The sequence below is a fragment of the Solanum pennellii genome, chromosome 8 (genome assembly GCF_001406875.1).
Source record: "Solanum pennellii chromosome 8, SPENNV200".
Lineage (NCBI taxonomy): Eukaryota > Viridiplantae > Streptophyta > Magnoliopsida > Solanales > Solanaceae > Solanum > Solanum pennellii.
The window spans coordinates 7,874,263-7,889,172 of NC_028644.1; the positions used below are offsets into that span (position 1 = coordinate 7,874,263).

Consider the following 14,910-nt stretch of genomic DNA (forward strand, 5'->3'; position numbering starts at 1 on the left):
TATATATATATATATATATATAAGGTAATTTTTTTTGCGCTTCGCGCGGTCATAAATAATAATTGCATTGAATTTACAAATATTATTTTACTAATATCGTTACATTAAAAATAATGGAAAAACAGGTTCTTCAAAAAATATTAGCAATATTCCAACATAAATTTGATTATTTGTCATTATCACATAACATAAAAACCTCTAATGAATAAATTATTCACGAAATATTAAATCATTGGTTCTTTAATCAACAATTAAAGGAAAATAAAGAAGAAAATAAGAATATATATACAAAGGCGTTTCGTAATAAATAAGAACATTTAAGTTGCATATATTATACAATTGTGATATATGCCTTAGGAGAAAATTTAAAAATTTGCTAACATATTCAAAAAAGAATAATTACACTTGAACATGAAAGAATTTATAACTTTTGAAATTGCATAACGAATTTTTTCAATTGATAAAGTGAAAAATTTCATATCTATGTAAAAATAGATAATATGTGTTTTATCCAAAAAATATTTTTTCATAAGTTTGAGGTTTTTTGGAGTGTCGCCACTTAATTTTTGAGAAAAATTAAGAAAACCTTTATTTTTAAAAGACTTAAACAGATAAAATCATTTGAAAATATTTAAAAGGGTTCGGGGATTCTTATTAACGTCTTAGGAAGGTTTTGAAAGCGCCTAAGACGTTCCGCTTATTTACGGTTATCTGACAATTAACTTTATATTTGGCTAAGGCTTACAATTGCGATGAAAATACTCTTTAGAGTTGTTTGAAAAATGAAAGCCAAAAATCATTTAAGATTTTTTTTGAAAGAGAAAATTATTTATCCAAGTCAATTTTAATTTGTAAAATCTTTTAAGCCTTTTACTTTTATTTTAATTGAGTCGTTAAAACTAAAACGACGTTTTGCGGGAAATTGAAGTTTCTTAACTTAAAACTAACAATACATAAAAACAGATCAGCTAAATAAAGTAAAAGAGAAAAAAAGGGAGAGAGAGGGAGAGAGAGAGAGGGAAAGAGATTTGGGTCCAAATCGGGGTTCTGTTCGCCTTGACCGTAATTTTGGATCCACCTGTTTTGGGTTTTTGATCCATTTTGACTTTTCGGATTTTTGACCCATTTTTCTTTCTTTCGTACCTGTCCTAGACTAAGCAAATAACGAATACAAAATAAATACAGAAAATAGAAAAACGACAAGGCTTATGCCTAAAATAAATACAACACGATAAACATAAATTTTGGTTAATTGCCCCAAGTTCTTCAACTCTTCCGACTTGCTTCGTATTATTCGACTTCGAAAGCTGTTCATTTTTTACGGGTTGATTGACTCGAGTGAAGGAAATATGAGTTTTGATGACTCTCCGTTAATGCCAGGAGATAAGGAGTCCAATTGGACTCAGACAGATATTACATGCAACAAAACGACGGTAAGGATCAGAGCCTCGAGATGAACAAGTTATAATCATCGTCTTATAATAACATAGCAAAGCAAATTTAATCAAAACAACGCCGAAATCCAGATAGAGAGGAACAAATGCACAAGAAAAGGTAGTGCCTAGATTCATGCCAAAATGGAAGCTTAAGCTACTGTCTCCTATAGAAGCATACAGATGAATCCTAATAAGCAAATGATTAAAACTCGTTGTGATGTAAACTTTACAAACAATTAGCATTTAAATTAGCAAGTTTTGAAATCAAGAGAACCAACGGAAATATTAAACCACCAACAATCGTGCCTTAAATGATTTTAAATACAAAACTCCAGCAAAACTAAGAGTTAACAAATAAAAAAAAGAAGAAACTACTCAAATTTCACCGACTCAAACTGTAAATGTAAACTGAAACAGGTGAATCTAACAAGACTATGCATGAAACTATCCCAACGAACTTCGAAAAGAATATAAAAAAAAAGAACAAAGGAGATAGAGTAAACACAAGAACGAGTCCGAATATAACCGATTGTTATGCCGAACAAACACAAATAAAAGAGCACGATAATTAACTATTATATTTAACTCTTAGAGTTAACTAAGCACAAAAATTTAAGAACAGTCAAACCGCTTTCAAGAGATGAATTCGAAGTTTTGGACTGTGCCACAAATCACAACAATAAAATGATATTCAACCGAAAGTTGGGCAACAGGAAGGGTACACAATCGCTTTAAGCAAGTCATGCTAACAGTTATGTCACAAAGATATTCCATAAATAGATAAATTGAATCATAGGAACAAACATGCGATAACATCCCCATACTAACCATTTTGATTTATTTTTTAGGATTTAAATTTGTACAGATAGCAATATTTAATAGCAAACAAACTATCTCAGCAGCCTGACATTATATAAACAGCAAAATGCAAAACCAACTACATTAAGCAATGAATTTGGACGAGTCGAAGAAACATATAATCACCGAGTATCGAACGGATACAAGAATTTCGTACCATAAAATGATATTAAAACAGAAAACAGCCATGAAACGAATTGAAATTTCTGATCTATACTCGAAAATATGCTAAAGGACATAATGAAATAGCTCGTTCGACAGTTGAGGACATATAGTCAAAACGAGAAAAATATTTCAACAATGGAGATAGAACAAAATCACGACAGTTAACAAATATGGAGCTAAGCTCGAGACGAACACAATCACAGATTTCAACTCTAAGAACACGGAAGAACAGACTTAGATATGTACCACACGAACACATGTGGGATCCTTAACAAAATGTGTCGACCAACGAGATGCATTCGAAAAGGGGGGGGGGGGATGAGGTGTTTACCTTATTGCGGGCAGCGAATGGGATGGACGAGCTTGCAAGACTACCAACTTCTTCACCAAAAGAAACGACTCCGAAGACTTGTATGAACAAGATTAAGCCAAACCCAAGACGGAACCAAATATCGTTAAGAACTTTTGTTTTGCACGTATCTTTTCTGTTTTTCTTTCAACTTTTCTCACGCCAGAATTTTCTCTCCAAAATTTCCCTCCCACGAAGAGAAGCTCTATGTTTTCTCTTCAAAAAAACATCGAACTAAAATAATTCCAAAATCTATATTCCGAAAATCCTCTCTCAAGAATCCTCCCTTTTTTTATTGCTTCTCTCCCTCAGAAAAAAACTTAAGAAATTTAACTCCCAAAATTTCTCAAAAAAAAAAAACAGTCAGCAAAAACTCTCCAAATTTCTCTAAAATCGGCCCCTCTTCTGGCAGTGAATAACAAGAGAATATATAATAGAAGATTAGGGTTTTCAACAGAGGGGCAACAAAAGGGCAAAGTCAAGATTTTCCAAACCACAATCGATTTCAAAACCTCGAGGACCAAAACCAGCTGGCTCTTTGTACGAATCTTCAAACAAATTCCCCACGAAATCAGATGAGGGAAAAACGGATGGCTTGGATTGATTACCAACATCGTTATGCTCGACGTGGCGCCCATCCACGCGAGCCAACCGCAGCTGTAAGTACTGGGCAGCAGTTAAAATCGTGTAAAAGCACTGTTGGGATGAGAGAAAAAAAAAGAGGAGGGCGAACATATTTGCAGTGTACTGCTTGTCCTTGGCTGCTTTTCAGTGTATTTCGACGGAAAGGAGCACCGTTTGGAGCCGTTCAGAACGTTATGGTAGAGAATTGCTGGGGTCATCTTCACGCCGTCTGGGGATATTGTTGGTATCCCTTGGCGCTTCTGCGCTTTTTTTAGCTGGGCGGGTCGGGTATAAGAAAATTTGATCAAGAGGAAATGGGCCTGGAAAAATGAATTGGGTCGGGATTTGGGTAAGGAATTTGGGAAGAATTGAATGGGGAACGGGCTATCAAAAAGTAAAAATAGAAGAGGCCCAAAATGTTTGCCCCAATGGATTAAATAGGTAACTCGATGAAATAAATTAATTAAATAAGCTTCTTAATTTTAACGAAATAAAATAATTGATGTAACTATAAAATAACTAATCCAAGAAATAAAACTATTGTATAACTAAACTAATTAGTGAATATTTAAACAAAGTAAAATCTTTTTGAGTCGGCTTTTGAATAAATCTAAAGCATATCAATTGTATATATAACTATGTAAATCGTATATATTAACTAAAAGTTAATAAAAAAGACTAATTTAGAGAACACTTTAAACCTTATAAAACCAATTATTTCAAAATCATTTAGAATTAAGAAATTCGCTAGTTAATTCATTAGGGAGGTCAAAATTTGGGTGTCAACAATTGTCCCTCATTTTACCTGTATTGACGCAAGTAATTCGAGGAAAATGAAATTCATCAAGCTAATTTTGACCGACCACATATTCATCCTTTTGGGAAAGGGATTTGGTATGGACTTTAGGAATTATGGCCGAGCCCCGAAAATGGGTTTCCCACATATCTCAGGTTATATGAGAATTCTGGCCACTTATAGTTCAATACGAGAGATTTAACACATGATTTTGAAAGAAATTAGAAGTCATGTCGATACCGAGTTATGAAGGGACCAAGACGCTCGAGAATAGGATTCAAGAGTGAATGTTGGAATACACCCAAGTTTTCAACATTGAGCTTGCCTACTTATCCTAAACAGAAGGAATCAGTCTGCTTGTAGTTCGACTCAATCGTTCTTGAGAAGGAAATCTATTATGCTAGATGACCTTGGGTTTTGGATAAGTGACAAATTAACAAGTATGAAAAGGAGTCTTGCCCTCTTAACTATGAATGTGGCGCGTTTCACACCCATACTTAAGAACTTACACAGACATAATTTCCAAAACTCTTGGTGCACTGTCACCCATATTGGAAACTTGCTTCCGACAGATCGAAATTTCCGAATGCGAACCGAAACTGACAAACCGAAAGAAAAACCCACATGCCTTATGATAGGTGTGTGGTTTGATTATGGTGGAAGTCTCATCCTCTGCTCGCGTCCTATGAGTTTGATAATCCTCTTTGGACTATGTCCCAATTCGCTGCTAAGGAAAAGTTCCACGTTGTGTTGCATCCTTTTTGATGTCGTCCGCACCTGTGGTATGTTTTGGAGAATTCATCCTTTCGGATGCTCTCGACAAAGACTGAGATAAAACTCGTCAGCATAAAAATGCAATTTAAATGGGAGACGATGTCTTTTACTGTGTTGACACTTAATCGTTATCCTGGACATTTGATGTCTACTCGATTGGTTTGACGTAAAGCAAATAAAGCTTATGTCTTGTGTTTGCAATATAATGTTCAATGTATTCTTTATTTGATGTCAACATAAAGGAAAGTCGATGCAGTGTGCTAGTATTTCTCTTGGCGTCATCTTCGATGCTCTTCTTGATGTTTACATTTATCAAAATAAAAGAATGCAGTTGATGCCGATGGATAAATATTCCTCTTGGAATGCACGATTTCCCTTTCTGGCAGTGCATGACTTCTTGCGGGGCATGAATATCTTCCTGTGACGCATAAATTTCTGCGGGGTGTGAAATCTTCTCACGATGCGTAACTTTCAACGAGGCATGGAATCTTCTCGTGATGCATAAATTTCTGCGAGGTATGCAATCTTCTCGTGGTGCATAAATTTCTGCGAGGTATGAAATCTTCTAGCGATGCATAAATTTCTGCGAGGTATGAAATCTTCTAGCGATGCATAAATTTCTGCGAGGTATGAAATCTTCTCGCGATGCATAAGTTTCTGCGAGGTATGAAATCTTCTCGCGATGCATAAATTTTTGCAAGGTAAGAAATTTTCTCACGATGCTTGGATATTAACTCGTGATGCATGATCTTGCGCGATGCATGAATATTGACTCGCGATGCATGATTTTCTGCAATGCATGGATATTAACTCGCGATGCATGATCATCCGTGATACGTGGATATTGACTCGCGATGCATTATCTTCCGCGATGCATGGATATTGACTCGCGATGTCATCCTTGGTACTAAATGAAGATAGTGCTTTAATCGAGCAACATACTGATCTTCTGGATATTCATATCGTCTTTAATGATGATAAAAGTAAAATGACTTCGAGATAGTATATCATTTTGATCGACAAATAAAATAACTGACCCCTCCAGGTAATGCATAATATCATATCCGACATTATGATGCAAATGACGTCCTTTACAGAAATCGTAAACTCTTCCTTGAGATTTTTGCTTGACTCACCTTCGAATCTAGCTGGACGTTCTTTATAAAATTCATGTTGTTTGGAATTGAATAAAATAAAAAATTCATATTCCCAAGTCTCCGACATAAGCGATATAAAATGATTCCTGCTTCTAGGAAAACTGTTGATCTTGGGATAATTTTTTCCTCCTTTGACTTCTCCATATTCATCCATCGGAAGAATTTGTTGATTTCAGAGCAAAGTTATAAACCTGCGTCCACAGAAAAATTGTTAGTTTTTTTTTTTTAAAAATGAACTGATATGTGTCGATTTCTTCAGTTGTCTGCTCCTTGTCCTGCTATCTCCGGTTGATTTCCCGATCTCCCGACTCTTGATAGATAAGAAAAAATATTTTATGCCAAAAAAATGAAACGTAAAAGGAAAAATTTAAGAGAAATAAATTTTTGAGAAATAGTATCTAAAAAAGGTCACTGCCAAGTCATGTCATATCAGGCTTAACCAACTTCTTTGAGTTTGATGCTTGGAGGTTTATCTGATTATTTGCTGGAGAGTTTTTAGAGTCACTCCGGACTTGTAGATAAACCCATGCTGAAATTTTGAGGCTATCATCAAAATTTCTGTCCAAGTTAACTGTCTTGCTTATCTTTCCGCTGTAACTGAGTAGATCGCGGAATTTTTGATATCTTCTCAAAAATTTTGTCCTAGTTGAAAATCTCGAAATATCTTCAGTCTTGACTTGCTGAGAAAGAATCTTCTTCTTGGGAATTTTTGAGTCCCTCTCAAAAATTCTGTCCGAGTTTCTATTGTAAAGAGGAATAGAAATCTTACGGGAGATATGACTGAACCGTCGTAGCGCCTACGTATCCCGTTGAGAGAGGAATCAGGTCAAACGTAGTTCTCCCTTAAAGGTTAACAAAGAGGAATTTACAAAGAAATTGAGCGAGGCCGACACAGGCCGCCTACGTATCTCATTCTTGAGAATTTAGGTCAAACGTAGTTCAAATACAAAGAAATAAATAAAGGGAATAAATGGGGCGACCGAGGCCGACATAGGCCACCTACGTATCTAATTCTTGAAAATTCAAGTCAGACGTAGTTCATTACAAGAGGGATAAAATTTAAACCAGCAAATACAAGCAAAATAGAACAATTACAAGTAAATGACAAAAATACAAATTGACCATCCATCTCCGACAGGACCAAAGCACCTCCAGATAATAGTTTGCGAACCATATAAGGACCTTGCCAATTTGGCGCGAATTTTCCTTTGTATTCGTCTTGATGAGAAAAAATGCGCTTAAGGACCAACTTACCAGCTTCAAAAATTCTAGCTCTCACTCTCTTGTGAAAAGCACTAATCATTCTCTATCGATACAACTGACCATGCAAACGACAACCATTCTCTTCTCATCGATCAATGTCAACTGACCAATTCTCTTTCTCACCCATCCAGCATTACTCAACTCAGCTTCTTGGATGAATCTCAATAAAGGTATTTCAACTTCAGTAAGTATGACTGCTTCTGTTCCATACACTAGCAAGTATGAAGTAGCTCCAGTCAACCATCTGACAGCCGTTCGATAACCCAATAAAGCATGTGGCAACGTCTCATGCCAACCTCGGTGATTGTCAGTCATTTTCCTTAGAATTTTCTTGATATTCTTATTGGCGGCCTCTACAGCTCCGTTCATTTGGGGGCGATATGCAGTTGAGTTTCGGTGAGTGATCTTAAAATGCTCACATATATCTCTCATCAAGTAACTGTTAAGATTCGCACCATTATCAGTAATGATGGATTCTGGTACTCCAAACCTGCATATCAGATCATTTCAAACAAAATCAGCTACAACTTTCTTAGTTACCGACTTGTAAGAAGCTGCTTCCACCCACTTGGTGAAGTAATCAATGGCAACCAAAATGAATCTGTGTCCATTTGAAGCGGATGACTCTATCGGACCGATGACATCCATGCCCCTAGCTACAAATGGCCAAGGTAAACTCATAACATTAAGTTCGTGAGGTGGCACCTGGATCAAATCACCATTCACTTGACATTTATGACATTTTTGCATAAACTTGAAACAATCATTCTCCATAGTCATCCAGAAATACCCGGCTCGAAGTATCTTTCTTGCCAAAGTGAGTCCATTCATATTGGTGCCGCATACTCCAGCATGTATCTGTTCAATAAGCTTTCGCGGCTTCAACAACATCAACGCATCTGAGGAGACCTAAATCTGGACTCCTCTTATAAAGGACTTCTCCGCTTAGAAAGAAATTGAGAGCCAAACGACATATCGACTTCTTTTGGTTGGATGTGGCATCTTCAGGATAATTCCCGGTCTCTAAGTACCTCTTTATATCAAAATACCATGGCAAACCGTCCGATTCTGCTTCAATATGTGAACAATGGACCGGATGTTCCTTTAGTTCTATACCCAAAGGATCAATGTAATCTGTATCCGGATGTTTAATCATTAAAGCGATGGTGGCAAGAGCATCGACCAACTCATTCTGTATTCTGGGAGTATGTCTGAATTCGATCGTACAAAATCTTTTGCACAACTTTTGTACATACTGCACGTAAGGTATAATCTTTGGGTTCTTCATGGCCCATTCTCCTTGAACCTGATGAATCAACAGATCTGAATCTCCAATAACCAATAGCTCGTAGACGTTCATGTCGATGGCCATTTTTAAACCAAGGATGAAAGCTTCATATTCAACCATGTTATTCGTGCAATTAAATCAGAGTTTAGCTGCCATGGGATAGTGCTGACCAGATTCTGACACTAAAAATGATCCGATACCTTTCCCTTGATGATTTGCCGCTCCATCAAAGAATAGTCTCCAACCTGGATATGCTTCAGAAATATCTTCACCCACAAATGACACTTCTTCATCGTGAAAATAAGTCTTTAGCGGTTCATACTCTTCATCAACAGGATTTTCTGCAAGATGATCAGCCAAGGCCTGTGCCTTTATTGCGTTCTGAGTCACATACACGATATCAAACTCACTCAACAACATTTGCCACTTAGCTAATTTTCCGGTCGGCATCGCCTTCTGGAAGATATACTTCAGCGGGTCCATTCTGAAAATGAGGTATGTAGTATATGAAGATAGATAATGTCTCAACTTCTAAGCAAGCCAAGTCAAAGCACAACACGTTCTCTCCAACAGAGTGTATCGAACTCGTATGGAGTAAACTTCTTAATTATGTAATAAATAGCCCTTTCCTTCTTTCCTGTCTCGTCGTGTTGACTAAGCACGCAACCGAATGCACTATCTGAGATGGACAAATACAACAACAAAGGACTCCCTTCCCCCGGAGGAACCAATACCAGTGGATTTGACAAATAGTTCTTGATAGCATCAAAAGCAGTGTAAGACTTCCAGTCCACTTTGTCGTAGCATCTTTCTTTAACAGCCTGAAGATAGGCTCAGTCACCACAGTTGATTGAGCTATGAATCGACTGATGTAGTTCAACCTCCCCAAGAAACTCATCACCTCCTTCTTAGTCTTTGGCAGAGGTAACTCTTGAATCTCCTTAATCTTGGAAGGATCGAGCTCAATACCCTTTCTACTGACTATAAATCCCAACAACTTGCCGGCTAGTACTCCAAAAGCATTTAGCGGGATTCAACATCAAGTTATACCAACGTAGACGATCAAAAAACTTCTTCAAATGTGTCAAGTGGTCCGAACTCTTGAGGGACTTGATTATGACGTCATCCACATACACCTCAATCTCCTTATGAATCATGTCATGAAATATGGTCGTCATAGCCCTCAAATAGGTAGCACTAGCATTCTTGAGGCCAAATGGAATCACTCTGTAATGATATACACCCTAAGGTGTAATAAAAGCTATCTTTTTTGCGTCTTCCTCGTTCAATAAATCTGATGATAACCTGCATAACAATCCACAAATGATTGCATTTCATGCTTAGCACAGTTATCAATCAAAATATGAATATTTGGCAACGGAAAGTTATCCTTCGGGATAGCTTTGTTGAGATCTCTATAGTTGACACAAATTCTGATCTTCCCATCCTTCTTAGCAACCGAAACAACATTGGCCAACCAAGTCGGGTATTGTGTCACTTCCACCAATCGATACTCGATCTGCTTGGTAATCTCTTTTTGATCTTAAACTCGATTCAGGATTGAAATTTCGAGCCTTTTTGCTTCACCGGATCAAATCCAGGATTAATCAGCAGTTTATGAGATACAACATCGGTACTCAGCCCCTGCATGTCACCGACTTCCCAAACGAACACATCAACATATTCAGCAAGCAAATGAATTAGACCTTTTCTTTGAGGTTCATTTAAGTGAAGTCTGATTTTAGCCTCTTTAAAGCACTTTGGGTCTCCCAGATTTACCGTTTCTGTTTCCTTTAGATTCGGCTTATGCTTGTTTTCAAACTGCCAAAATTCCTTGGCAACATACTCTGGTTCCTCACCTTCTTCTTCGTAATAATAAACCTCGTCATCACCTGCCTTATTTTGCTCATTCAGCTCGTGACATGACATGACATTGGAAGGTTTAAAACTTATATTATTGAAACCATAAATAGATTAAGTTAGGAAAGTAAAGTAACGCAGATGAGTAAATAAACAAATTTTCAAATAAAAAAGGCTTTCATTCAAATTGGAAAAATGGTGCAAACTTTGTCCATGGAATAGGGCTACGTTGCCTTTTTTAAACATCACGATGGAAAGTTAAAAATTCAAACAATTAAGAAAATGCAAAATGGTGGTCTCGAGCCTCCTCCGGACTACCACCGATTTAAGTATGCATAAAACAATTCCCTTCTACCAAGGATTTTAGGGGATCATGATGGGTGCAGAGGTCCAGTTATGCAGCATCTCTCCTAGCTCAGCATCATTAAATCCTGTCAGCTCGACCTCTTCTTCGATGATAGCATCGATCTCTTCAAAAAGGCCACATATTCCTTCCCCAAGGTCCTCCTTCTCGGCATATTCACGGACTGGAAAGGATTGATATAGATGAGGGATTGGCCTAGCTAATGCTTGATCCTTCTTCTTCTTTGTCTTCTCATCATCATCTGTAGGGACGTACCCCAAGCCATACCTTGCTCTTTTGACGGGAACTTTAATGGGCTCAACAATTCCTTGGGAATTCCTTCCCAATCCGAAACCTGGTTCAAATCCACTTTGCAACATCACAGTAGCAATCATCTTATACACAGAAGGCATGAGAGGCTATGGGGCCAAGTCTTCACCGGTGGCATTTACCAGCTCCACCGTGTAGAAATCAGTACCTCGAGACACTTCATCGATAATCAGCGACTGTCCACCAGAATGACTACCTTCGCCATGAATAACTAGCTCTTCGTTCTTCCAAACAAGATTCATCATGTGATGTAGTGTAGAAGGCACAACTCCAGCCATGTGAGTAAAAGGCCTTCCCAGAAGAAGGTTATAGCTGGTATCGATGTCCAAGACTTGAAACTGTGCACTGAATTTTGCCGAACTCATTTGGATGATCAGATTCACCGCTCCCAACGTATCTCTCTAAACCCTATCAAAGGCTCTCACATTGACTTGGTTTTGTTCCAGCTTCCAAAGGTCAAACATTAACTGCCTTAGTGTCGAAAACGGGCAAATATTCAGACCAAATCCATCATCCACCAAAACGCGATTTATGACTTTCTCACGGCATACGAAAGTGATTTGCAACGCCTTATTGTGTGACCTCCCTTCAAAAGGTAACTCATCGTTGCAGAAACTAATCCGATGCCCTCGGATAACTTAGTTAATCATAGCGGCCACATTATCGCTGCTTGTGCCGACAGGTACATACGTATCATCAAGAGCCTTCATCAAAGCCTGCATGTGCGATTGAGAACTCATCAGCAGGTCCCACACAAAAATCTGGGCTGGAGTCTTCTCCAAATGCTTGACAATAGAATAATCTTTCGGCTGCATTTTTCTCCAGAATTCCTCTGCCTCACCCTCGCTCATTGGACTTTTAGATTGATCCTTCTTTTGACCTCCGAGAGAAAGATCCTCAGGAGTATAACATATTCCGGATCTGGTCATACCTTGTGCAGCAGCAGTCTCAATCACAAATTTTGGCTTGGTAAGGGTTTTTGATGGCACCAAGGCGACATCCTTTGTGGGTGTCAAGATAACCAACTCTTCATGAACGATTGGAGTTATCACTTTCGTCCCTAACCAATCATCGTTTGTTTCTATCATACTGACGTTGTTGCCTACACGATTCGGCAAACGATTGTTATTGACGTTAGGTGTTGCTGGTTGGAGTGAAACTACCTCTTGGTCAATTAAATCCTGAATTTTGTGCTTGAGGTTGATACAATCCTCAGTATCATGCCCAACACTGTCGGAATGATAGGCACATCTCTGATCTGGCCTATAGAATTTTGAATTGATATCCACGGGTTTGGGCCCCACAGGGTGGATATATCCGACTGCAGCCAGTCGCTTGTACAACTTTGTCTGGTTTTCTGCGAGCGCAGTGAAATTCCTTGAAGGTTTCTTCTCGAACCGAGGTCGAGGGGGATCATAACTTCCTTGTGAGGGAGGCATCTGTTGATAACCTCGATTGTTCGGACTGGGAGCTTGATTTCTGGGATATGAGTTTGTCTGGTAATTTGGCATTGGAGCTTGGTAGTTCGAGTGGGGATTTTTATATGGTGGAGCTTGGACTTGATACGCAGGAGGGGGTACTCGGTAGCTTGACTGCACGTTAGCACAGTTAGGAGCAACACACTGGTAAGGAGATGGAATTTTGTAAGGTGGAGGATGATTTGGGTAATTGAGAGATGGATTTTGGAAATTCGGCGGTGTACTTTGGTATAGTGGAGCTTGGACGTTTGGATAAGTGGAGGTTGCATTCTGATGTATTGGAGAATTATTGGGATGACTAGCTTGCGCTAGCAAGCTTGGTAGGAATTTCGATAAGGCCGAGAACGACCTTGGGAATATGACGAGCTTCTGGGGGTTTCTTTCCCCCATATGAAACAACAACGATTTCTTCTCTTTTCTTCTTCAGCGATCCTGATGATCCAGGCGATGCAGAAACACGGTCTATCTTCCCTGTTTCAACCCATCTTTGATAGTCTCACCAACTTTGACTATCTCGGCAAATTTTGCTAATACGAGCAATAGGATTCGATCATAATACTCGGGCTCTTGCACCCGCACAAAAAATTCTACAATTTCCTTTTCAGACATGGGCAGTCTCACCCTTGCCGCTTCTTTTCTCCTTCTATAGACAAACTCCCTATAGCTCTCGGTTGATTTTTGCTTCTTTTCCAAAGAGTATCGATCTGGAACAATTTCTACATTATAATCGAATCGATCAATAAAATATTTTGCCAATGCATTCCAGCTGGGCCATTGTCAGGTTTCATGCGAGGTGAACCATTCAAGAGCTTCCCCGCACAGGCTTTGGCTGAAGCGCCAAATCAATAGAGCTTCATCCCTACCAACTCCAACGAGCTGGTCGCAGTAGGCCCTCAAGTGAACCATAGGGTTCCCCACTCCTCCGAAAGTATCAAATTTCTGGATTTTGAACCCTTTTGGAAGGTCCAAATTTGGATGAATACATAAGTCTTCATAACTAAACCCGACGATATCAGGGACGCATTGGAGCTCGTTCATGACTTTCTTGATCTCTTCTTTTATATCGACCTTTGCCTCTTCTTTTGCCCTCTACTCCCTTTCCTGTTCCTCATAATGGTCCAGCTCAAAACCGTGCACATCGTGATTGGTAGGGACAGAAATTTTGAAAGTGTTCCTTTTGGGTAAGGGTGGAGCTACAGAGGAACTCTGGGCATTTTGAGCGGCTTGATAATTCTGTGGGTAAGTCTGCAGATTGGTATTCTTATTTAAGAGGTGGTGGGATGTTTGTGGATTAAAAGTATTTTGATTTTGGTTTTGCTGTGGTGGAGCGGTTTGAGGTTGGGTATTTTGAGGATGAGAGGCCATTTGGGGGTGGTTGTTTTGAGGAGGAGGTGGAGTTTGGTAGGATGCGGAAGCATATTGGGGATTTTGGGTAGTCAGATCCATAACCGACGGATTCTGAGGAGGTGTAGACGGTTGGTTCTGAGCCGGATCCATATTTGAGGACATGAAGTAGATTGGAGGTCTCCCATCAGCAGCGTTAGCAGCATATCCTGGCGGAGGCAGATCCTATCTCATTTGCATTTCAACTCTCATTTCTGCAATCTGTTGCATCAGCTCATTCTGGTGTGCTACGGTGGGTTGAGCCACCACAACATCAGTAAGACTTACTTCTTCATTACTATCCACCATAACTGTCTTTCCTTTGTCTGAGATCTCTCTAGGGAAGGAATACGCGAGCCCTTTTGATCTGGTGAAATAGGGATGATCTGCTAGCTTTTGATCGACACAGATCGGTTCCAAAGTACTTGAGAGGGAAAATAACTCAAAGGCAAAATTTTCAGTGCAGATTAAGAATACAAAATGCATAATATCAAATAAAGAGCAGATAAACACACAAGTCACTTTGTTTGAGGATATTTTCAATTCACATTGAGCTAAGGTCTTCCTGCAGCTGCTTTTTGATGTCTGTTGATCTGTTCTTCGTATCTTCTTGTAATATGAAGGGGAAAGAATGAATGTTTTGAAAGACAGAGGCCGGGCCTGGGAGGGCTGCCTACGTATCTCACAAGGAGAATTCAGGACCCATGTAGTTCGAGTACAAGATAAAACATTTTCATTCATTAGTTCATTACGATTACAAGGAAATTGAAAGGCAACAATAGATCTTTAAAATATAAAATGACGAT

General features: G+C 38.7%; 1 protein-coding gene across 1 annotated transcript; it reads right to left on the reverse strand.

Annotated features, from left to right (window-relative positions):
* Nucleotides 1-3,258: 3,258 nt before the first annotated feature.
* Nucleotides 3,259-8,253, reverse strand: LOC107027473. The gene is made up of 3 exons (XM_015228633.1): nt 8,213-8,253; nt 7,483-7,861; nt 3,259-3,504 (listed from the first exon to the last, which is right to left on the reverse strand). Exons 1-3 carry the CDS (start codon nt 8,251-8,253, stop codon nt 3,259-3,261), a joined length of 666 nt encoding a protein of 221 aa, XP_015084119.1.
* Between the last annotated feature and the right edge of the window lie 6,657 nt (nt 8,254-14,910).

Excerpts from the sequence above, each read along its gene's own strand:
- LOC107027473 (XM_015228633.1), bottom strand. The coding sequence starts at position 8,253 with ATGAATGGACTCACTTTGGCAAGAAAGATACTTCGAGCCGG. Across the intron at positions 7,862-8,212 it reads AGAAAGATACTTCGAGCCGG|TTACTTGATGAGAGATATAT; the intron begins GTATTTCTGGAT and ends GAATCTTAACAG. Across the intron at positions 3,505-7,482 it reads GAATGGTTGTCGTTTGCATG|TGCTTTTACACGATTTTAAC; the intron begins GTCAGTTGTATC and ends TCATCCCAACAG.